This window comes from Geospiza fortis, unplaced genomic scaffold, assembly GCF_000277835.1.
Source record: "Geospiza fortis unplaced genomic scaffold, GeoFor_1.0 scaffold41, whole genome shotgun sequence".
Taxonomy (NCBI): domain Eukaryota; kingdom Metazoa; phylum Chordata; class Aves; order Passeriformes; family Thraupidae; genus Geospiza; species Geospiza fortis.
The window spans coordinates 3,080,109-3,104,862 of record NW_005054299.1 but is presented as its reverse complement, the minus strand read 5'-3'; the positions used below and the strand labels follow the sequence as shown (position 1 = coordinate 3,104,862).

Genomic DNA, 24,754 nt, shown 5'->3' with positions numbered 1-24,754 from the left:
CAGAGAGCCACAGTCAGATCATCAAGGCGCTTCGCAACCTTTGTCATGTGCGGTTACTGGTGGCTTTTTTCCCCTTCCAGTATATAACAGTTCAGTCCCTACTTTATTATAGATTTAATAAGATGTTTTTCTCAACCGTTCAAGTGCTGCAGTTAAAGTACAATTATAGCAATTATATTAAGGAAAGTTTTGAGCTGAAAAAATGTACAAAGACTTATTTTGAAATGAGGTAATATTAGCAACAAAAAATGACATGAAGCTTGGAATTTGACCAAGATAGAGCAGATTAAAGAAGACTAGCTTTTGTACCATGATATTTTTTGAAGATCATAGATGTGTTGAAAGAACTGGGAGTATCACAACAATGATGATTTGGAAAAAAAAGGAATTAAATTGTTTTGTTCTCACACTTGACTAGATCAAGAGCAATTCCATTCAAGCAAATATAATTCTGCCAATAGAAAACCAAATGAAATAGGAGGAGAACTGACTTAGAGAATCCTTTGAAAGCGTTATGCACAACTCAACTCCGACATTTTCTAATTATTCTCTTGAAAAAAAATTAAAAAATCAAAACAAAAATGACTAGTCTTTGTTTACTTTTGTGGCCTAAACAACACAGGAAAGTGTAGATGACAAATGTCGTTTCAGTATGAATTACATATATGCATGCACTCTACTGGTACAGAAATCATGGCACTTTGTAGGGCATTCTGTTGCTTCCTACTCCTCCAGTTTGACAGATTAAACTTTAGAATAAATAGTCATCAGGAAAAAGAGAGCCTGCAAAGCCATAGCATTTCATCAGTACTTGGCTTCCCTTAACAAAACTCTCCATAGGCAGCACAACTCTCCACAAACAACAAGCTGTACATCTTGAGAACCATCTGATATGATTGAATTTCTGCTTGGTACACCAGCAGTGGTCTGCTTTGTGCATTCAGAACAGACCATGACAGTAGTCTGATTTTATCAAGCCTCCTTGTGCAACACTCATATATTTTCTATGAGTTTTAGAGGATGTAGGGACATATGACTTTCTGAATAATTTTTGACTATTGACTGATCAGGTCAGATGTTCTGCTTTATACAATGGCCATGACCTGATACTTTACACTTGCAAATAGCAACTACTTAGATGTTGCCAGTTTAAAGACAGAAAGAAACTTCTGTCTGCTCCTGTCACAGCTTCAATAATTTAAACTAATTATCCATATTCCTTAATCAATAGCTAACATTGTTGAAAAGCTCCATGTATTGCCTGAACTTATATACTTCTGTTATCACAATAAAATAATGTTATAGAAGAGTCTCTTCTTGTAAAGCAAAGAGGCATCTATTGTCTTTGAAGTCCAAGTTAGAAAAATGTAAGTCCTCTTCTCCCCCTCTCTTATATAAGCATGATAATAAGATCTTAACTGCATGAATCTCAAAAATGAGAGAAGGAGAAACTGCAGCTTGCTCTGCAACACTACTGATGAAACTATTTCTGGTACAAAATTTTGTTCAGTTGTAAATCTGTGTTGGCTTGAGCCCTCAGCCACCAGCTATGAATTTAATCAATGTTTGGAGCTGGATGAATAATTCAGTATGATCTATTCTCTTTCAGCTTGTGAAATCCATCTTCAGGTTTCATCTCTCATGTATTTTTCCAGCTACTACCTGCATCCTTTGAAAGCTGTTCTTGTCTCCCTTTAGGATAATGGTTCAAATAACGTGAGTAGTCTCTCAAGTACTGCAAGGAGTTCTGCTTATACAGCAACAAATAAAAAATTTTGCAAGAGCAAACCTGCAAAATTCAGCCCTGATGTTTTAGTCTCTGAGTTAAATGGGAACATAGGTGATCTAACATGGGTGAAGTGAATGGCACAGTTCCCATGGACTTGTAAAAGAGACTGGTTTCAGATTAGGTCCCAGTTCCTGCACATGAAAATGTGAAATTCAGAGCTGTGAACACAGTTTTGAAATGTGTTTTCCATGTTCGGCTCTATGGAATATCTCTTGTTGGTTTAGAGAAAGAGAATACAAAGATAACTGCAGTTGTTGAATTGTAAAAATTTGTGTGAATGCTTATTCAAACTCCTTTATATAAGTTTTATGCCAAAAAAATTCAGGTTGGCATGATTGAAATATGACAGTCTACATTAAAGAGGTCAGATTAAGTTTTCTATTTTGAATGACCTGGTGTAAAATAATAACAGATGATTCATTCCCCCTTCTAAAAGAATGGCCTAACTTCATAGATGCAATATAAACTTGGTGGAAAACGCTGAGATTTAGGGGTGGGGATAGTAATTTGCAAGTTTAGAATGTCTTTCCTGGAGAAGCTGTTCTATAGCAGTCCTATGCCTGGACTAAATGACCATCCTGCATGGGGTTGTCTTTGTGTTTTGGGCTTCTGGTTTTGCTAGACCTCCACAGCATTATCTGTTTGAGTTGGTGTGCTTCATGTCTTTTGTTCCCCATTAGTAGAAACCAAGGTGTACTACTCAATACAACTTATTTCTAACAGCTAAGTAATGTTTCGTTCTTTTTTTTTTCCTGTTTCTATGTACATTCCACCCAAAACCCACTCTTTTCAGTGAACACTTTTAGCTACTGACATCAAGAAAACAAAACTATACGTTTTTAAAACAATCAAGGTGTGGCAGTTAATGGTGCTATGTTGAAATAGGCATAATGTGGTGATATCATGGGCAGCAGTTTGATGTTCTTAATTATTCATTTTCATGCTTTTAGGTGCTTGGATTTTTAATGTAATGTAATTGGTATCATTTTATCACACTGTTACATTTAGTGCCTTCAGCTGGATTTAGGGATATGTCTGATGATTTTTTTTTCTTCTGGTAACTGGCAACATTCAGATGAAATGCAGAAACAACATGTAAAATGACAGGTTGGTGAGAAGAAAGGTCACAGATATATAATTCCCACATCACAGGGAAGATATAGGCTAAACAAGGTTGTCAAACAGTTTTTTTCTTGCCACTTGTGTTGTGACAGAGCTGCTGCAAAGATTTCCAGCAATGTGGGAAGGAAAATTTATTTCTGTTGCAAAAGTTAATGGTTGAGGCTAAGACTGGAATTGGGTTAACTGCTCCTTGTCATAATTATAAGTGGTGGCAAGGAAATTGAGTTTGGTTACTTATATTGTGCTGTTGACTTAGTCCTCAGCTTTCCCTGGGACACTTGAAACCACCTTAGCTTATAAAGAATTTGGGAGGAACAAAAGGTATGAAAGCTTCTGCAGTTTCCCTGTTCCTGTCTTTGACTTGCTTTTCCAAGTTGCTACAGTCCACACAGCAGAGATGGAGTCCTGTCCTGTATTCATCCTAGCCTGTATTTTTTTCCTCCATCTAGTATGATTGTTGCTGGCCTTGAAATGTAAATTTATTTGTCACAGGGATGGGAGAACACTTCTGTATCCCCGTAAGACTTTTTCTTGACTGTGGAACTAATGCTACAGGAGGAAGTAGGAACAGGATCCATTTTTGGTATGACTCTTCCCTCACCTGGTGAATTGGCAAAGAGTAAATTCCCTTCCTCAAGCACACCAGTTAGCAGCATGTCCCTGTATTGCTGTAGGAGGAAATGCATGCTTTCAACTATCTATGTATAGAACCCAAATATCTGTAAGTCCATGGAAGAACAATACAGTTTCTTGTTATGGAGTACAGCAACTTTGGAGTCCCTTGTCCTTTGGAATAGTTTGGGTACAGATTTAAACTGATACACTTTTTAGCTGTGATTCTCTATACTTTGTATAGAAATGGTTGGAAATGTTTCTGTTTACTCCTTTTGCTTGCTGGTCAGGAGATTATATTATGTTTCAGATCATGACCTGAAAATATCTAATGCCCTTTGTTTCAGTGCAATGGAGAACACTTTGATTTTCATGGATGCTAGTTTGGATTTAGCAGCTCAGTACTTATTCATCTTTCAGACCATTAAATCTGACATATGTACTCCATGGGAAATAGAAATAATTTTGTTCCTCGTGGTTATGAAATCATTAGAAAGTATGAGGTACATCTGTAATGGATGTCCATTAATATAATTATTGTATTTAATAGGCAACCTGCAGGCTTGGATTTTCTTAACGCTGTTACTGAGAGAATTACTAATACTGACCTTTTCAAAGGACCATGGAGCTTTTGCCTTCCTTCAGGTGAAGGCAAAGGGAGATGTTCACAGCACCCCCACCATCTGGAATACACTGCTCAGCAGCCCTGAAAGAGAAATATAGCTATTAGACAGGTTCTTGGTTCAACCCGTTTATGTGTTGATGTTTCTTGGTAAGAATTTTCACCTCTCTACTATAGCAATGTAGATTTGAGACTTATACCAGAAGTTCTGAGTGGGTGGTAGGGATTTGAACAACTTAGGAAGCCAGTCTTGCTCCAGGGATGCTACTTGGATGGCAGTCAGACTCATCAGAAGGGCTCATTACAATTTCCTAATGTCACATTGCCATCATCCAACACAACAGCTTAATTGAATGCAAACGACATGTGTGAAATGTTTGAGTGTCTGGCATCACCTATTTTATGTATAAATATTTAAATATTATCTTATGGGATATTGTTTTTCTAACATGGAGCTCTGTTTTTCTAAGACAGAGCAGCCATCCATCTGCCTCAAACATACAAAAGCACCCATTTTTTCTATAACTGAAATGTACTCTTGTATAATTGAAACAAAGTTTCAGTCAGTTTCTGAAAAGCGACAGTAAATAACTCCATTTTCATGCTAGGGATATGGATTTATGCTGTCTCTTTCTAGTGATACAGTCTCACAGTCTTCAAATTAATCCTGGCTCCACAGATCTGTTGGGCATAGCAAGTTACTGCAGATCTAGCTGCAGACAGCATCCATCTGATTCCATTCATCCAGCAGGAACAGAATCCAGCTTTCAAAATCCATCCTTGGCTGGGCTGAAATTGGGAGTTTGTGAGCATGTATGAAGAGATCATCTGCTTAAGGAAAGGCTGTTTCTCTCTTTGGAGGAGGATGATCTTACAGGAAAAAAAGAATGCAGTAAATAGTTGAAAGCTGTGCCAGATTAAAACAGGACAGAATTGGATTGTTGGTTACCCAGATTTCTTTTTTAGTATTCCATTCTCTCCTCCAAATTGGCAGCCTTTTCATGAGCACTCATTCCTTCCCCTAACTGTTGGCTGAGGCCATATCTAAGGCTGCTGCAATATCATTCATGATGAGAGTGCTTTTCTTAGAAACACAAGTTGTCATACTCCTATCCTTTCCCCTAAAAGCCAAATACATTCTCATGCCACACTGTTCCATGTAAAATGGCTGAAATAGCTCGTTTTTTCTTCCCAGACATTAATGGCCAAAGCATAAATATTAATTTAACAGCAATCTGGTGACTGCCATTAACTTACCTCATGGGTACATAGATTTTTCTATGGAGACATGGGGTGTCTTATTCTTGGGGAGATCCAGCTTAGTAAGGTGAGTAGGATAATGTTAATTGCACAGTTTTCCTTATTTCGTTAGACTTCAGCCTTTCTGAGTCGTCTGTTGTTTCCTTTTTCCCTTGTGGAGTAATGAGTCTGTATTTTCCTTTGTTTTCCACTGAATTTTGAAGTATTAATTGAACCTCCCCTTGGTTGCTTTTTTTTTTCCCTATCAATAGTTGCTTTTAAAACTCATTTTGCTTCTTAGTCTTTCTGATTCTGTTATTGTATTCTAATGCTATTTCCTCATATTCATTCTTGTGCTTTTTTTCCATATCCATTTTTGACCTGCATCTTTCTTACACCTTTTGCATGATTTATAATCTTAAATATTAATAAATATTTAAATTAAGATAATTTTTGTTAAGATTATATTAATTTCTTCTGCACCTTTCATGACAAGTACATAATTCTGGATCTACTTCTACATAAAAAATAATGACATACTTGCAGTCATTTGGATCTTTTAAATTATTGTCACACTGAATGAAAAGTAATTTCTCTTTAGTTTTGGGTTCATCACCTTTTACTTTCACTGCAGCTGTGTTTTTTTGTCAGTATAATATGTAATATGAAAACACAAAAAATTTCTATTGTTTATTAATACTTTTTGTGCCAACAGGTGCATATAGATGTCTATGCCTTTAAAAATATGATTTTGCATCTAAAATTCACAATTTGGTTCCTGTGGATCTGTTTCTTATTCCTTAGATGAAAACAAAATCATCATTGCACATACTTTAATTATACCTGAAATAAATGGTGCTGATACTACAGTTTTACCTGTGGTGCTGCTGAAGGTGCACAGGTTCAAACCCTTATCCTTCAACAGTTTCAGTAGCTCAGAATTTTGTAGGCATTGCATGACTTTTCTGTAATCGCAGTGTAATTGAGGGACTGAAGAATTATGCAGGAGCAGTTTTTAACCCTAATTCTTCCAGGTCTGGCACAGTCAAAGTACCTTATTTTGTCCAATGATTTGTATTTCTACAGTAGAATACAGTCAGTATTGCCTCAGCAAAATGAGATTGTATACAGAAGCATTATTAGAGAACCTGTATATAGAGGACTGGTTATTTAGGGTCCGTATGTCTCTGACAGAGGACAAATTTTTTATTTAAGAAATTAGTTTACATTTCTAACTCTAAAGAGTTGCATGTGGGAATTTTCCAAAGTGCTCTTTGTCATTGATTTCTAAAGGAATTCAATTCATCTGATAAGATTTGATTAAAAAAATGCTTGCTTTGAATATTTTACTCATGACATAATAATGTCACTCTTTCACTGGTGCAGTTTATCCCTATAAATGGCTTATCTGGTATGAATATATAAAACAATACACTTTTAGGAAAGTTGTATCTTCACAGGGCTGATGTCTTTATTTAAATAAGGAAAGCATTTGTCATTTCAATGCAGACAGTCACACATTCAATAAACTAGTGCACTCCTGGCTTATTTACCCACTCTCATTTAGGGCTTGCTCGCTGAAATACTAAACTTGCACATTTCAAGGGTTAGCAGGTTTACAGCCTACCTGTGGGACAATTTTCCGGCATTGTGGCTGATGTGAGAAGTAACAGCTAGAAGCTAAGAGGCAACAAACAACAGCTCGCTAAAAGCTGATTACTGTAAGGCAGCATGTGTGTCACACAAACTGTGACTTTGGTTAAAATCAACACCTCAATTCCTGAAACTCAGCTAGTATTGGTCAAGAGGAAAGGACATGACTTCAGGTACAAGAGAGAGAGGAAGATGTTGATGTTTAGGAAGATGTCAAGGTCTGATTATTGGGTTTTCATCCCCTTGACAAGGACTAAATGTGCTTATGGGATGAAACTTAGAGGGAGCAACTTTCCTGTGTGCTCAGGTGTCTCTGTGCACTGGCTTTGAATCTGGGCTATGTTTGGAATTGGCCCATTTTCTCAGATACTAGGCACTGAGGCCGGTTACTCCAGATGATGAAGTGGATATCTTTAGCCTAGTACTTTCAGTAACTGACTGGTGTGAGTTGTCTTGTGGGACATTCAAGTGTTTCCTGTGTCTTTTTCAGTAGTTTTCCATGTCTTAGGTGTGAGGAAAGCATCTGAACTTTGCTGAACTTTGTCAGCAGTAAAGTCTTTTATTACCTTCTTCAGGGAAGGGCAATTTGAGCAATTGCTTTATTTGTTACAATACGTCAACAGGTTTATACCTCACGGTAGAAGGCAGAAACTTTGAGTGCTTTCTGTCTTCTATTAGCTGATACAGCACAGTAAACATTTCTCTGTACATTAGAGAAGATGGTTCTGGGGTCAATTCCAAGGCTGGGTGTAGGCACACAATTTGTGGTCATTGGGAGTGGGGCTGTGCCGAGCCTCATCCCTATAGCTGTGAGAAGCAGATGAGCAGCATTGACAGCAATGAGCCATGGAGTGCCCAGGGGCACTGACCAACCACCAAAGGGAACAGAGGGCACACAGGTGCAATGCATGAACATGAGGGGTGTAAAAGGCTGGGCTAAAGAAGCAGGAGGGTGGATGCTTATAGCCTTCTGGTGTGGTATTATTTTGTATGAGTTTATGCTTTCTGAAATTTTATGCTAATGCTCTGTGTATTGTGGCTGTCTCAGATGTGACAGTTAGGTGTATTTTGCTGCTGTGCTCCAAAGCCTAGATTGCTGTGTGTATGCATTGTGTGTGGTTGTGGTCCACCAGTCAAAACTGTGTGTTTTCATGTGCTGAAATTCTGCCAAGAGGAACTTGGAATTCGTTCATGGAGTTTTTGATGGAAAAAGAGAGACAGTGATTTTGAGGGGTTAAAAATGTTCTTGAACTCTACTGAAATGCATAATTTGGACTGTAGGGGGAATATATTCACAGCTGCAAATTGCAATCAACACAGGAAAAAATATAGATAAATAGACAAAAATACAGAATAAATACCAAAAAAGCAAAAATCTTTTCATAAAGCAGATAAACTTATGGAATTAAATTTTTGTGTGTTTTCTGAACCTAATTTTCTCTATCTGAGGTGAAAATCTTTTGGACCATCAAAGTGTATTCTATGGATGAGATTAAAGAGATCCTGAAAAAATGTTTTTGGTGACAGGGTTGGAGAGAAAAGAGTAGGGAAAAGAAAAGGAGGAAATAGACTGTCAGGACAAGATTGAAATTAATATAGGATATATTACTAGCTGTAGTATTTTTTTCACTTTCTAGAAAATGCAAATTACTAAAATTGAAGATCATGAAGAGACTTGCTATCAGAGTTATGGCTGCATAGTCTTAGACTACGAGTGAGATTTGCAATATTTAATCAAAGAAAAGATAATTTCATCTACCCTAGTTCTCAGTGGAAAGCCCAGCAGAGATCCCATTCCCTTAGGAATTCCAAGAAAACTTGTCAATTAGTCTCTTATTCATAGAGTCTCTCTTCTCCTACTCTGGACTTACACGTGAAGTTTTTCATTAACTGTCTCATATGAAATGAATGTAATTCATACTTTCCTAATTATTGTTAGTCCCCAGCTGCAGGCACACAAGATTTACAGGGCGTTGGGGCAGTTGCTCACAGAACTGAGATACACAATTTAACAGAAATGAGACCAGGCAATTTGTGTGCTTCTGTAATAACCAAATGATCAAAAATAGCTTCAGTAAAGAGAATTGATCATCTGAAAGCATTTTTATAAACCTGCACCCCAGACAAATGAGTTTGCCTGTAGAAAAAAAAGACAAGCAATCAAAACAGAATCTGAACAGAAACACAAGTTATGTGGAAAATCTCTAATGATCATTTATGCTTTTAGGCTTGCTTTGACCACCTTTGATGGTTCTTGCAGTTCTAAGAATTTTGTATTTTTTTTTACCCAAAATTCCTTGGGCTTGGTGTTCTGTGATATTGATTTTGGTTGGTTCTTAGGTGGTAGCACATACAGGTTTATTTTCACAGAGAGACTGAAGGGTGGCTCAAAAGATCTGTATTACTTCAAATTGGGAGCAGAGGAGCATTGTCTATCAGAACAGTTGAGTTACTTACAGAGTAGCTGGGAACCTATACTATAAATGCATGAAAGTAGAAAGTATTCTCTAATTTAAAGTAAATCACTAATTTACACTAGTGATTTGTAACAACACACAGATAAGTCTTGCTGCAAGGCAGATTTTCCTTGAATTTGCATGTCCATCTCCAGCATAGCTATCTGGCTTTTGGTAATAACAAAGTTTCAAAGTCAAAAAATGCTACCGTGTTCCTGTTTTGTTTGGTCTTTGTCAACTACAACTCATACTTCCAACATTTAACTGCAAAAAAAAAAGACTAACAATCAAAGATAAAAAACAAAACTCTGGTGGTCTACAATGTTTGCCTGACTTCAGGGCTTTAAGCAAAATATTAGAGCTCCTGGTGGAAAGTTGTAAAATTTAGGTGTGTGAAATGACTTCAGTATCTATCACAGAGACTCACACATGGTGCTTCTCCCTGTTAAAAAGTTCTATGGAAACCTTATGAAATGGCATCATATGACTCTGTATGAGCACTTTGTCTTAATTCTATCGCTTGTGGTTGTGTTTCTGGAGTCTGGGTCCCGATTAGCAACCTGTGAAATTTATGAGTAAAAGTTCATTTTTCATTGAATAGGAGTGGGAATCAGGTCTCTGTGACGCAGCCTTCAGAAACAGGTGCTGTTGTTTTCTGATTGTATTATTTTGAGTTCATCTCTTGGCCAAAAAGACTTGGATATTAATAAGTGGCTTGAAAATGAAGCACGTATAGTTGTTTGGCTACGTTTTAGAATTCCAGAGGTCAAGCTAGACTTTCTTTTACTGATGAAGATACTCCTTTGCCTGTGCCTGCATATATTTACAAATGGATTACATAGAATATTCAAGAGAGACAGGGAAAGATGATTACAGTCATTCTCTTAATCCCTCATGACATCTTCAAGTATTTAAAATGTGTGAGAACTTTAAGAATAAGGCTATATGACTGCCATATTATCATATTACTTAAAATGCTATTCTTTGTCTACTTTGTTACGTGATTGTAGTGGCCATTATATTTTCACAAATATTGTGATTAACAGACCAGGTTTTCTATGTAAGATTGCTCTGTGATATGATTTTCTAGAATATGGAATAATTGCAACACATCCTTTTCTTTTAAGGAATTCAATGAAAATATAAGAAATATGCCTCAAATTAATGACATCTGAACTTGGCAAGTCTGTGGACAGCTGAAGGTAAGGACCTAAATGAATCAGGATCCTTTTTCAAAATGTGTCTCTGACATATTCATAATATTGCAGCACATGGGAGGGGTGGGAGGGGATGGAGAAGACAAATTAAAAAAAAAAAAGAAAGAAAACCAAATTCTAAAGATTGTTATGCCCTCTTTAAAACCACTAACTCCTCATAAGTGTCCTGATCAGTAACTATTGATACAGCTGAGAAAAGATGCTTAACAGCCTATTTTGTGACTACTCCTTAGGAAAATCATAAATAAGAAAAGGAATTGTAGCAATGCCCATCTTCCTTCAATAAACAATGAAACAAATTTTCTATTTGGAGTCACACCTGGCATCCTGGGGACCTTTAGCAACAATTAGACTGAATGCTGCATTTGGTTCATGTGAATGATGCTTAAGAAAGGAAGAATTATTGGAAATACTAGTTTTCATTTACTAATTTAAAGAAGGTATGTTCTTTCAAACCCTCTGGAACATTTCAGGTACAATTATTCAATTGTTTGAGACCCAAGTAATTTTTGTTCAGGTCTGTAGGCACTTCCTAACATGTATCAGTGACCATCTGTAAAGTACTATGAAAATTTACAACATTATATAAATGCCATGTGTCCTAATTACTAACTTACCTCTTTACCTTTATTTGTACATTTACTATTTTGGACAGGAAATACACAGAGAGGCAATAACTGTGCTTCAAAAGAGAATACGTTATGAAGAGATGACTTGTTTAGAAGACTTCTTAAACACCGCAATAAAGAAAATACTTTACCTTAGAACAAAAGCATGGTGACTCCAGAATATTGCATCACCAAATGAGGAACCCACAAGCAAGACATAACTTTTACTGTAAGTACTGCTACTAAAGACAAATACATTGTTTAGTTAGTCTTTAACAGTTCTAATCAGTCTCCATTACAGATTTTCTGGACGCTTCACCTTCATTTTTTAATGACCATATATTCTTTCTGGAATGTTTGTTCAACTCTGTCCTCGATTTCAAGATTTCATTCCCTTACCTGAAAGGAAGAATTTCCTTTCAGGAAAGGGAATGAAATCCAGCGATTTCGATGAGGAAATGAGGATCAATTGGGCAAGCTTTGGTCGATAGTCCTGCACTTCAGGTCATCCCTTTGGCTTTTCCAGTTTATCTGTCCTATTGTGGTTTTTTTTTTCTTTTTTTTTTTTGAAGGTTCAATTATTCTGTTTAACATCTGTCTTGTTGTTTCGATTCCTTCCCAGATTTTAGGGATTTCAATTTGAGTGATTTTGACAAGTTTTGGTCCTTCTCACTTCACCACATTTCATCTCAGTACCCTTAGTTGTAGTCACACCATTTCAATTTTCAGGGTGTTTCAATTTTATTTTTGAATGACCATATCACCTTTCTGAAGTGCTCATTCAACTCTGTCTTCCGATTTCAAGATTTCATTCCCTGAAAAGGAAATAAAATTCTTCCTTCCAGAAAAGGGAATGAAATCTTGTGATTTTGATGAGGATCCAATTGGGCAAGCTTTGGTCCATAATCCTGCATTTCAGGTCATCCCATTGGCTTTTCCTGTTTATAGGCCCTCTAAGCTTTTATTCTCTTTTTTATTTTTAAGTTTCAGTTATTCCATTTTCTTTCTCTTTATTTCCCTTTCTTCTCAGATTTTAGGGATTTCAATGGGAATAATTTTAGCAAGTTTTGGTCCTTCTCACTTCACCGCCTTTAATCTCAGTACTATTGGTTGTAGTCACTCCATGTCAAATTTTCAGGATTTTTCAATTTCATTTTTGAATGACCATATCTTTTTTCACGAGTGTTTGTTCAACTCTGTCTTTTGATTTCAAGATTTCATTCCCTGAAAAGGAAAGGAGAGGAAGAATTTTCTTTCTGGAGTGGGAATGAAATCTTGCGATTTCAACGAGGATCAATTGGGCAAGCTTTGGTCTGTGTTCCTACACTTCAGGTCTTCCCATTGGCTTTTTCTGTTTATCTGTCCTATCGTTTTTTGTTTGTTATTTTTTTTTTGTTTCACATCTCTCTCTTTGTTTCCCTTTCTTCCCAGAGTTTAGGGATTTCAGCTGGATTAATTTTGGCAAGTTTTGGTCCTCACTTCACCACATTTAATCTCAATACCATTGATTGTAGTCACTTCATGTCAAATTTTCAGGATTTTTCAATTTCATTTTTGAATGACCATATCTCTTTTCCGGAGTGTTTGTTCAACTCTGCCTTTTGATTGTAGGATTTCCTTCCCTTTCCTGGAAAGAAGGATTTCCTTTCAGGGGAGGAAATGAAATTTTGAAATTTCAATGAGGATCAATTGGGCAAGCTTTGGTCCATATTCCTGCACTTAGGTCATCCCATTGGCTTTTACTGTTTATCTGTCCTACTGTCCTATCTCTCTTTTTTTTTAATTTCAATTGTTTTGTTTCGCATCTGTCTCTGTTTCCCTTTCTTTCCAGAATTTAGGGATTTCAGTTGGATTAATTTTGGCAAGTTTTGGTCCTTCTCACTGCACTACATTTCATCCTTGAACCATTGGTTGTAGTCACTCAGTTTCAAATTTTCTGTATTTTTCAGTTTCCTTTTTGAATGACACTATGTCCTTTTTGGAGCATTTGTTCAACTCTGTCATCTGATTTCAATGCAGATGAATTGGTCAAGGTTTGGTACATATTCTTGGCCTTCATGTCATCCCTTTGGCTTTTCTTATTTTCATGTCATTTCTGTTTGGTTTTTTAAAATATTTCAGTTCTTCTGTTGCCCTTCTGTCTCTTTCTTTGCTTTTCTTCCCTGATTTTAAGGGTTTCAAATGGAAAAAATTTGACATGTTTTTGGCTATATCCCTACACCCAATTTCATCTCAGTAATTGTTGAGTAGATGTTGAACCATCTTTATATGCTGAATTGGAATGCAGAACTAGATAATTGATTAAGAATTAAATTTTAGGAAATGCTGGAACGACATACATAGCCATTTTAAATAGGTCTGTCCTATTTTTGTTGATCGGTTTCCTTTGAAATGTCAGTTTTGTGGGAAGGTCTTTTTTGTCACACAAACGCTTGTGTATTGATTTTATGTTTCCTATATCTGCATGGTATTTAGGAAAATTAGACTTGTTATCCAGTATACTGTTCTTGAGAATGCTTATTTGGGAAGCTGGAGAGATCTGTAACTTTACACTGATTACAAATATCACCTTTATACTGTGCATATGTTACATGTAGCAGTGTGATGATTAATTTGAAGCTTGGAAATTAAGAAACTAATTAATAGAGTGATCTTTTTCTAGAAAATGACACTTTAAACACTGCTTTCATTTAAATGTGTTAACATTGAATAGTTACTATCGCAGTCAGATGTTGGAAATCTGTGTTTTTATGTAGGAATAATCAGCAGGTATGTAAGTTTGGACTGCAAAGTTTTCTCAGGCCCTGAGGACACCTCAGTTGAAATCTTAGAAAGAAAAAATTATTGCTTCAGTGCTTAGACCACATGAAGCTGGAAAACCTGTTTGCAGATTTGTCAGATAAGGGACAATAATTTGTACTGTAGTTTCTGAATTAGAGATGAGTCTTACGAACTACTAGAAGTAGGCAGTGGGTTCAGAGTATTTCGCTTTTCTGAGGATTTTTTTTTGCCTTTTTTTCCTCCCCCAAAATTTAGAAAATGTCTGCTTCTTCCAGTGTTATGTATGTAGGTACGTATGTTTATTTGTAAGCAGGAATTTTCTCCTCCTGCTTGCCTTCAGTCCTCACATAAGGGTAAACACAATCTTGAGTAACAAATAGTCTTGGATTTGGCATAAAGAGCTTAGTACCTTCACAGTGGAACCTTTAGTGCCGTGAAACAGAACTCTATTCTCTGATGCAGTTCTGTTGATTGCAGAGTTTTGTGTCTTCTTTTGCATCACTGTCTGCTGTTCAAAATTTCTGCAAGCGAACTAGAATTTTTCTTTCTTTTGGATGTTTTATCATGCTGAAGTGATGCCTTCCAAGATACTTAACCCTCTTAACTGAGGGGTCACTTCTCCTTGAAATAATAGAACGGTAACCTTAGACTAATTTTACTGCGTTAATGTGTGTACGACAGAGATGGATGTTCAGTTTGGAGTTACGGATTAAAAGGTCCCAGCCTGCTGGTGATTTCTCCTTATTATACTTCCTTTCCTCCTCTGTTGTTTCTGAGTTATCAGTTATTATGTATTTTTCTCTAGATTTAGTTTAACCCTGCTTTCTCAAGCAATGTCAGAGGCTTAATATAACTTGTCAATCATGAACATTAAAGCTGAAGAATGAGCAGTTTTACTTCTTTAGGAAGATAATACACTCAGTCATTCATTTTTAAATACTGAAAACAGTTGTTTTCTATCAGGTTTTTTTCTATGATCAGTTTTTCTTTCCCCATGGTTCTAGAAAGTATGGAAAACAGCTGGAGTAAGTTATACTAAAGTAATAGATTGCTGTAGCATGCAAGTGTAGCTGTTCCACTGCTTGAGGCACTGCTATAAAATCATGACAAATGAAGAATACATTTGCAAAGTCTAAAGGAGACCTCAGGCAGGTTGAATGTAATTACATAGCTAGAATTCAAGTAAGGCCCCAGGACCACCTGGGAAGGAATGTGTTGCTCACTGTTAGTAGGGTGCCAGGCAGGAATTGTGTTTATTTACTAGACAGAGTAACCTACAGTGCAGCCATAATTTAGAATGATAGAGTACTAAAGAGAAAAACATACTGTGTGAGTAATTTCCAACCTGGTAATGAAGCATAATGGAATAGAGCCATCATGCTGTATTATGCAATCTGCATTTTATAGAATGTGTGAATATAAATTCACCTATTAGGAGAAATTGCACCAACTTAATGTTCAAAACCAAAAAGTATTTTTCAAAAGTAAAGGGAAGGAAGTAGCACCTCTGTCTTCTCTGAAATGGAAGTTTCATATAGGAGCTTGGATTAGTGGAACATAAGCCTTTTCTTTATCTTATCTGTGGCACTAAATCTATTGGAAAATATTGGAATATATCGCAAAAGAAAGTTGCTGCACCATAGGAATGTGGGGGTAAATACCATAAAACCCTTTAAATACGAAAAAGAAAGCATAATGCAAACAAGCCAACAAGATCAGATGGTATTTGAAGGTTGTGTGTAATGAATATTTAATATGTATATCCATAGGATTATTGATGCTATTTTAGTATTTACATGATAGTTGTTTCCAGAAAAGACATATTCTAAAATGAGAAAGGTGAGCCAAGAATAGAAATAAGGAAAAATCATGAACAGTCTAATACCACAAAATGCAGCTCAACATCTTTCTCTGAGGATGTTGGAGAAGCTGAGGTAGAAGTCTTTTAGGGGAATGGAAGGAAAAAATATTTCTGGTACTTCTAAATGCCTTAGAAATAGGTATTATGTTGCGAAGTGGAGGAGAAAGAGTAAAAGACTGTCCCGGAACTGGCAATGATTCTAATTTTTCACCTTGCAAATATTTTTTAGAACATCCTAGATCATGCTCTAGCTGCATGAATGATGTTTTGTTCCTGTAGCCTCTGTTTCATTGGCCTTCAACCCTTCTAGTTTTCTAGATTAGTTAAGGAGCTGCATCAATACATACAGCCATGCATCTGTCAGCCCCCTACAGCTGTACTTAGTTTTCAAAGTTTATTTAAATTTATGTATGCTTACTATGTGTGTTTGATGTTTCTCCTGGACCTTGGTGAGAATTCCACTTGGTCAAGATCTTGAATTTGGAGGTATACCAAGTGCAGGAACAGGGGAAAGCTGAAAAATGTCTGGAAGAAGATAATGTGTCAGGGTTTGGAAAAGACTGAGCAAAAACCAGATGGAAATTAATTCCCAGTACTTGTAAAGTATGAAGTCAAAAAGATCTGCACTACTGACAAGGCATGTTTGAGGATTTGAGAGGCATCATGTTGAGATTAAGTAGACTTTTCATACTTTTATTTTAATATGATTGATTGACATAGACAAAATAGATGGGAGTTTAACTTTCTTGTTTGTATAACCACTTCCCATCTAAACTAATCTGCAATTAAGAGAGTGGATTTACTTCCCATATCCACTTTTGGAAGAGAACGGAACCACTCTCTGCTGGCAGGCAAATTGACATAACATGCAACACAGTATAATGCTGAAGTCTTCAGTATGATGTGGTAAGCCACAAAATAACATGAATACAAATACATTTTTGGCTTCTTTTCACTGTTTTATTTATTACATCCTTCTTTATTTTTCACTGGTGGAGAGGAAAAAGAAGTACATGATTTAAAGTAGTTATGACCACTTTTAAGCAGTTTCAAATTTTGAGACAATACTTTCTGCATGAAGTATTACAGTAAATGCATAGAGTTGTCCATCTATAATTTTCTGACTTACTCAAAGAGAGCCTGTCTTTCTAAAGGGAGGTCAGAGTGAGCTGGGAGAGGGATATTTTTATTGCTGCAGTGTTTCCTGAAAAGATAAAATGCATGTTCAAGGTGCAATGTAATAAACTGTAGTCCAGGTTTTCACAGCACAATTTTGCTTGGTTTTTTTCTGCTTCCTCTTTCATAGCCCCAGGAGTTTAGTCCAGGAGCTAAGAACTCTTTTCCTAACTGTTGTGCCAGCTCATGTTGGCTAATAAAACCCTAGAAGTTTGGGAAAGATCTGTTTCCTGTTGATATAAACAATCAAAAATCTTTGGGCAAAATTGTCCAATGTGATTTTTCAGAATAAGTATGGAGTAAAAATTGCCTTTGACTTTTGAGTTTTGGCCTTCAAAAGCATTGCTGCATTAGCACTCTCCTAAACCAAAATCAGTGGTAACAGTTGTGGGACACCAGCCCACTTTCAGTGTTCAGCTTCAGGTCCAGTGCTTTGGAAGGAGATGGAGTTTGGCTTTATTTCGTCACTGTTTATTGTTTGAAATGGCATGAGCAGGACTGAGTGGACTAAGTGGATGCTCTGTTCTCCATAAATGACTGAGATAGACGAAGTGCTGCCCTGCAGGTGTGTGAGGGTACAGTCTCAAAGCAAGGGGTTCTGGTGGTGGGAACAAAGTGTCCCGATGCACCAGCAGTGGTTGTGATGTTCCTTATAAATTCTTATCAGGCTGAACAAAGACATTAGACCACATGTCTGGGAGCTCTTGTACTTTGTTGTGCACTCACCATAACTCCAGCATCCAGCCCATGTGTAGATACAAAAGCTGTTGGTTCACTAGCTCTTAAATTCTACAGTAGACTTCCACAAGCCCTTGCATTTTGTACAGTACATTTCAATAACCTTCTTGAAGCTCCTGGCTTACAAACCACAACACGCTGCCACAATCTCCCCACTCCCACAACAAACTTCAGTTTGGAGCATGGGGTAGAACGTGGCAGCCATGTGTGGCCCAGGCAAACCAAAGGAGAAGAGAAAAAAAGACAGAAAAGGGAGAAAGAGCAAAGAATATCAGCAGTGCTTAGATCCAGTGTTGATCCTGCCATGTGAATGGTCCAGAGCTGGGGGTGTGAGGCAGAAGTGAAAGGGGATTTGGCCCCCTTGCTCTCTTTCTTTTGCACACCTCGTATGCAAACCAGATAATTCATGCGTTTTACTCACCTGTACAAAGCCAGCCCTTGGAGTCCTCCCCCAGGAAGTGAGTTGAGGGGACTGGACTGAGCAAGGGTCTCAAGATGAGCAGTCTCAGGGCAGGGCTACACCACCTCTGTGGGACCCCCTCCTCCCATTACATCTTTCCTGCCACAACAGTCAGAAGGTTTGACCTAAAACACACTTATTTCTGGTTCTTTCCACAAGGTGGGTGGCCCAGACCAGTGGTGACAAGGCTGTGACATCTAGTGCTCAGTCTGTATGCTCTGGGGAAAAAGAGAGAAGAATGGAGTGCTTATCTAGGCAAACTAATCTGTGTTGTCAAAAAGAGACAGAGCTTTCTGCAGGGAGCTCTTCAACTCCTGCCTCTGTCAAACTACACCAAACTGACCTTTGTACAACTCTCTCACTTTTGACTCCTGTATACTTTCTGTGCTTAAAGTAAAGCAACCCCACTTCAGTAAAATAGGAGAAAATTGTGGCAGGAAAATGTCTAGATTTTTTGCTTTAATATTTTTCTGGATTTTTACTTTAATCTTTTTTGCTGAAATGCTGATAATTTACAGAGCATCATTAACAGTAAGCTTTTTTTTATTTATTAAGGTTTAGTGAAACTAGCATTCCAAAAGGAAAACTGTATTTTAATTCTTGAAATAAATCCATTGCATTGCAGTGGCACTGCAATCTAAGTAATCAATGATTTTTATTTTATTTTTTTAAAAAACACTCATGTTCTATGTAACACTGAAAGAGATTTTAATAATTTCAGTCTAAAATATGCTTTAACACACATCCTGCCAGAATCTGGACTCAGAACAATAAAGACAGGCTGTTCTTACACATAAAAACAAAATTCCTTTGCCAGTCAATGTTTCAAGCAGAAATCCATTTTGATGACTACATTTACTTCAGAAAAAATATGAAATTAAAAAGGGAACTCAGGATGCATGAAACAGAAAAAAAACATTAAATTGCCAACTAGTGAGCTTGAAACATCGAATTTTGCAAATTTTGAGTTAAAATAAGTTTTAAAAAATCCCCAATATGTTTTTTAAAAGAAAAAGAACATCACTCCTTTGCTCCGCAATGTCTAAAATACTTTAATGTTAAAGTTAAAAGGAAGATGTTTTTACCCCTACCTAGCATACATAATAAATACTGAGGTACATGGAGTACCTTTTTTTCATTGAATTAAAGCTAAGACTGCAGAGCTCCTTTATTTTCCTGAAAGAATAGTTCTTTTGTAGCAGACGACTTCATATTTTGTGGCCAGGGGCCCCAGAGTCAAATTTCCAGGCAGCTTTCTTAAGTGTGGAGTCACATCTTCAATTCTGGCTTAGGAGATGGATTTACAAATAAGTGACAATGGCAGAAGTCTGCTTTGAAGTCTGCTTCCAGCCGGCAGGAACCTGTGCTCTGGAAATGTGTTTTCTGTGTAGGGCTGTGCTCTAGAAGTTGTCTATGGAACCTGTGCTCTGGAAATGTGTTTTCTGTGTAGGGCTGTGCTCTAGAAGTTGTCTATGTGCTCAAATGTGAGGCCACAGGGCTGGTAAATCTCTAGTGCCAGAGAGTGTAAACAGCAAAACTGTGTCCATGTAAAGTTGGTTCAAATTAAGTATTCATCTTAATATTTTATCACAGCTCTGCCTGTTTTCAGTAAAAAATAGGATTTTTAAAGTTTTGATTTAAAACAAATTATATAATGCATTTATAGACCCACAAACATCAGTTTCCAATGAATGGAAACTCCTTTGAAATGTGTTAAAATTTGTCACAAAGAAACAAAGGTTAGTTTCATTGCTACAGGGAATTTGTTCTTTGAAACAAAATCCAAAAGAATTCTGATGCCTGGAAATTAGATATATGTTAGTAAAATGTTATCAAAACCTGGAGGTTTGGGTTTGGGGTCAAATTAAAGGCTATTATCATCATTTGGAGTGTCCTTGATAAAGGGATTTTCTGGGAGATCAGTAGATCCCACACAACTTGTTTAAACATTAACCTGACTCTGTTAGATGAAGAATGCCTGTTGCTGGTTACGTGTAACAAAACCCCCATAATTTCCATTTAATTTTGAGCATGGCTATGAAGCAATTTAAAAGCCCCAAATATATCCTAAAATCTCTTTGCATCTTGATTAAGTTATTGTCTTAATCTTGGACTCTTCACAAGTTAAAACAGTCACTTATTTAAAAGCTTGATGGCTAAACTAGGAAAGTATTTTATTTACTTTGGAATCAGAATTCAGATTAAAATATAATGTTTTTTACTGATGGCATGTGGTGAGAAGCCCAGAGAAGAACAACATTTTTTCCACAAAATAAATTGGTAGTTTTAGTTGTTGTTGTTGTACTGGGACAATGTATTGGACACAAATAGATCAGCAAAACAGCTTAGGGAAGCTCATATGTTAATTTTGTATGTTTATACTAAAAAAAAAATTGTATGTGTAGGTTATTAAAGAGAAATATTATTTTGTCTCATTCTCTGCCTCACAGATTTGGGGTAATATATGCTGTATCATATTATAAACTGTCTGTTAATACCAGAAAAAAAAATTTCTTAACAATCATTTGAATAATGGAGTGTTGCTAGCTGAACTGATCATTTGAAAATTCATTGAGTTGCACAGTAATCACCGAATCTCCAGTTTTATTATCCTTCATGTCACTGAAAAATGCTTGCTGTTGTGTTGTTCTCTTTTCATTTTCATGATGCTCCAAACCAGAAATGTATCACTGTCTAAAATGTATGTTGGTAGGTAATAAAGAATAGCAAGTGAAAGGTCAAATCTCTTGCAAACTGGTGAAATTAATAACTTAAATTTAAACAGAAACCACATTGCATGACCAGAGATATAGACTAGATGGGTTGTAGTATGATTTATAAAATTAGGAATGTATCATTAAGGGTGCTTGGAACTATAGCATTCATGAGTAAGGCAAAATTCCCACTGACTTGGCTTTAGATGTCTGCTGGATTCTTGGTTGGTTGAGTTTTGGATTTCCTCTGCTCTAATATCTTCTTCATTTGTTCCCACTCTGAACAAAAATACATGTACAAAACAAAAACTCCTCACTGGAAGACATGCCTACATAATGATTTTGTCTTGCTAATATTGCCATTATTCTCTCAAATAGATCTTTCAATTTTCCCACCTCCCATTTGCTTTATATTTGCTCACAAAACAACTTATCTTATTGTGAGCACTCATGTGCACATGGGAATGTTGGTAGAATGGTAAAGCAAGTGTTGGCACCCACTCTGTTTCCTCAGGCTTGTAATTCTACCACTAAAGAACTCTCTGGAGGCTGCTGCAGGATCCCTTCAAAATCTTGTTCTGCCCCCATTCCTTGGTTGACAAGAATACATTCAGGGATGTTAGAACCACCCTTGAAGCGGCAGGAGGGATGCAGGGCCTGTACCAGAGGTTGTGCAGGTTGGTCTTTGTCACACAGAAGACAAGAGCTCAGGTCATATCCCCAACCATAAACACATGGCTTGAGATTGTGCAGCCTCAATAGCTCTGAGGGTTGAATTTCTGCCCCCCCCCCACCCCGCTTTGGGAGAGCTCTCACAGTGTGAGTCAATGAGGCAGTGGCAGCTGCTTGTTGTACCTGTGAACCCATCCATGGGGCAGAACAGATCTGCCTTCACTCCAGTGCTCCTCTCATGTGAACAAGGCAGAGCCCTGAACTCGTGGTTACATATTTGTATGAGATTATATTTGGTTATTGCAACACCACAGCTGCCCGAACTGCCTCTGGCCAGCTCTCCAGAGGAAAGGCAGGCAGATCAGCAGGGTCCATCTGTAATGTGGATGTTACTGGCTGAGCCTTGTGTACGTAGTCTGATCTCTCCCAGAATAAGTATTTGCTTCTGAAGAAGTCTAGGCAGGCAGAAATGAAACACTGGAGCTGAGCAAAATATTTTGAAAATCACTATTAACTTATATTACAAAATTTTTTGTAAAGCTATACTCCCAGAGTAACTTTGGTTATTGCAAAGAACAAAATAGAATTTGCAGATTTAGAGAGGTGATTCTGTCCTTCTGCTACGCTCAGCTGAGACCCCACCTGGAGTGTTGCGCCCAGCTCTGGGGTCCCCAGCATAGGAAGGACATGGACCTGTTGGAACAAGTCCAGAGGAGGCCACCAAGGTGATAAGAGGGATGGGGCATCTGTCCTGCAAGGAAGGTCTGAGAGAACTTGGTTTTTTCACCCTGGAAGAAGCTTTATAGTGACCTGAATGCAACCTGCACCTGAAGGGAACCCACAAGAAGGATGTACAGAGTCTTTTTACAGCAGTATGTAGAGACAGGAGAGGGAGGAATGGCTTCAAACTGAGAGAGAATAGGTTTAGATTGGATGATAGGAAGAAATTCTTTACTTTGAGGGTGGTGAGGCGCTGGCACAGGTTGCCCAGAGAAGCTGTGGATGCCCTGTCCCTGGAAGTGTTCAAGGCCAGGCTGGATGGAACTCTGAGCGACCTGATCTAGTGAAACCCCATGGCAGGGGGGTTGGAACTATGTGGTCTTTAAGGTCCCTTGCAATGCAAACCTTTCTATGATTCTATGAAGTGATATCTACTACTACTAAACTTTTCCTGAGGCCTTTTGTAGGATGCTCTGTTGCTTCAGATAAGACATTGACTACTTTCAAATGTCGCTGTAATAATTTTAAGGAACTTTGAAAGCCATCAGTCATGAAGAGTATAAAAACCCCACAACTGCATATATAATCTGAAGTGGAAAGTTGTATATATATAGAAATAATGTGGTGAAAAATGATAAGCATTCTCACACTTTTGCCACAATCGGGTATCTTCAGACTGTCAGCAAAAAAGGCAAGACACTCAGGAGATATCACATGCTACTGCTTCCCTTGTTCTTGTATGTGCTACTTGTAGTTGAATCCTTTTTGAGCCTGTGAAATTGCTACCTGAAGAGACAGCTGTGGCTTTACAATGGTTCTGTGAGTTACTGAGAAAGGGCCACTCTCAGCCTGTGAAATAAAGGCCACAAAACCAAAGGAGAAAGTGACAATATTTATCCTTTTCAAGGTTGGGCAGAATTATTGCCTTTGCCAAAGCGTATGATACAATAGTAAAATTAATTGTAAAACCCAATTGAGATCAGTGCTGAAGCTTAGTGAAGCCAGTATTTCACTGCAGATGTTTAACAAGACAGTCCTGGGCCCTGCACATGAACTGTGATGCCATTTGCCTGTATAGCAAGTGTTCTGGGAATCTTGCTTACAACGACTGCAAGAACACTGGTCCTTTTGCTGAATGAATACAGCCTGATATTAAAAATCCAAAAGAAGATGATATATAACCTCTGCTTTTTTGCCAAAGGTAATAAAAGATTAATTTAAGGAAAAAGGAATTTGTAGCAATTGGTATATTTCTGGTATTCATCAACAACACATAATATATATAAAAAATGCATCTGAAAAATCCTATTCTTTATATGAATAAGAAGAAAAAACGGTTGTAGCATAAGTAAAATCCTCAGTGAGAAGAAACCATATGTTACCCACCTTGCAAAATACACATCTTTGGTCTTTTATGTGCTTCATTCCATTAATCTCGCCTTTATGCAGCCTGTAAGGAGGCTGGGATACTTGTATTCAAGAATCTAATTCAGGTTTCTATTCAACTGAGATGAGTATCCAGCTGAAGGGGGACAGCCCCATGAAAAGCTCATCCAGACTGCTATTGTGTGGTAAAAAGAAGGCACACAGACGAGGAATGGAGTTCTGTATAGAAGTCTTCTATAAGTTACAGATACTACTGCTTCCACAGAAAGCTGAACCCTTGTGCAAGGACGAGAACATCCTCTTCACAAGTCTAAAGGCATGGAGTAGGGTGGCTTAAAAGATCATATTTAAAACAGGTGGATGTGAAATGTCTCTCAATAGAGATATAGTGACAGGAAAGAAAAATGCTTCTATATCTGGCAATACTCTTATCAACAAGCTTTGCTAAAGCATTTGGGATTCCCAGTAAAAACTCTCCAGAAATCCTGGGTTTAGGTGTGGGTGGAGAACAGCTTCTCCACAAAAACTCAAGTGTATTCAAAGGTATAGGCAGACAGAACTGTGGATGCCTCCAGCTGTATGACTGGAGAGTGTTGTAAAGCAGCCTCTATGATAGATCTCTAAGCAAAAAATCACCCGCTCTTCAGCAGAGAAGAACTTAACCTTCCTTGCACAGGTTAAGAATGGGGGAAAAGTCTATTGTTTTCTTTGCTTAACTCTCAAATATTCTTTCAAAATACTTCAGCTAGGTAGGCTTTTATCTGGAAACCTCTGTTTTGGCTTCTCAAAAATGTATTTACTGATCTATTGGGCACTACTCATCTATTCGGCACTGTGCACTTTTAAGCTAACATTAAAATGGGCATCAGAAATCTGTTTCCTATAATCTGTGGGAAAAACGATGGGATGGGAACTTTGCTTTTACTGA

At 37.4% G+C, this 24,754-nt stretch overlaps 1 protein-coding gene across 1 annotated transcript in view; it reads left to right on the top strand.

The window, feature by feature from the left end:
* The window catches only part of KCNK2 (potassium two pore domain channel subfamily K member 2), a 130,092-nt gene that overhangs the window by 11,818 nt on the left and 93,520 nt on the right, over window positions 1-24,754 (top strand). The window contains exons 2-3 of the mRNA XM_031060589.1: window positions 10,621-10,695; window positions 11,366-11,547. Coding sequence (XP_030916449.1) covers window positions 11,514-11,547 — 34 coding nt within the window. The 5' untranslated portion in view covers window positions 10,621-10,695; window positions 11,366-11,513. The remainder of the gene's footprint in view (window positions 1-10,620; window positions 10,696-11,365; window positions 11,548-24,754) is intronic.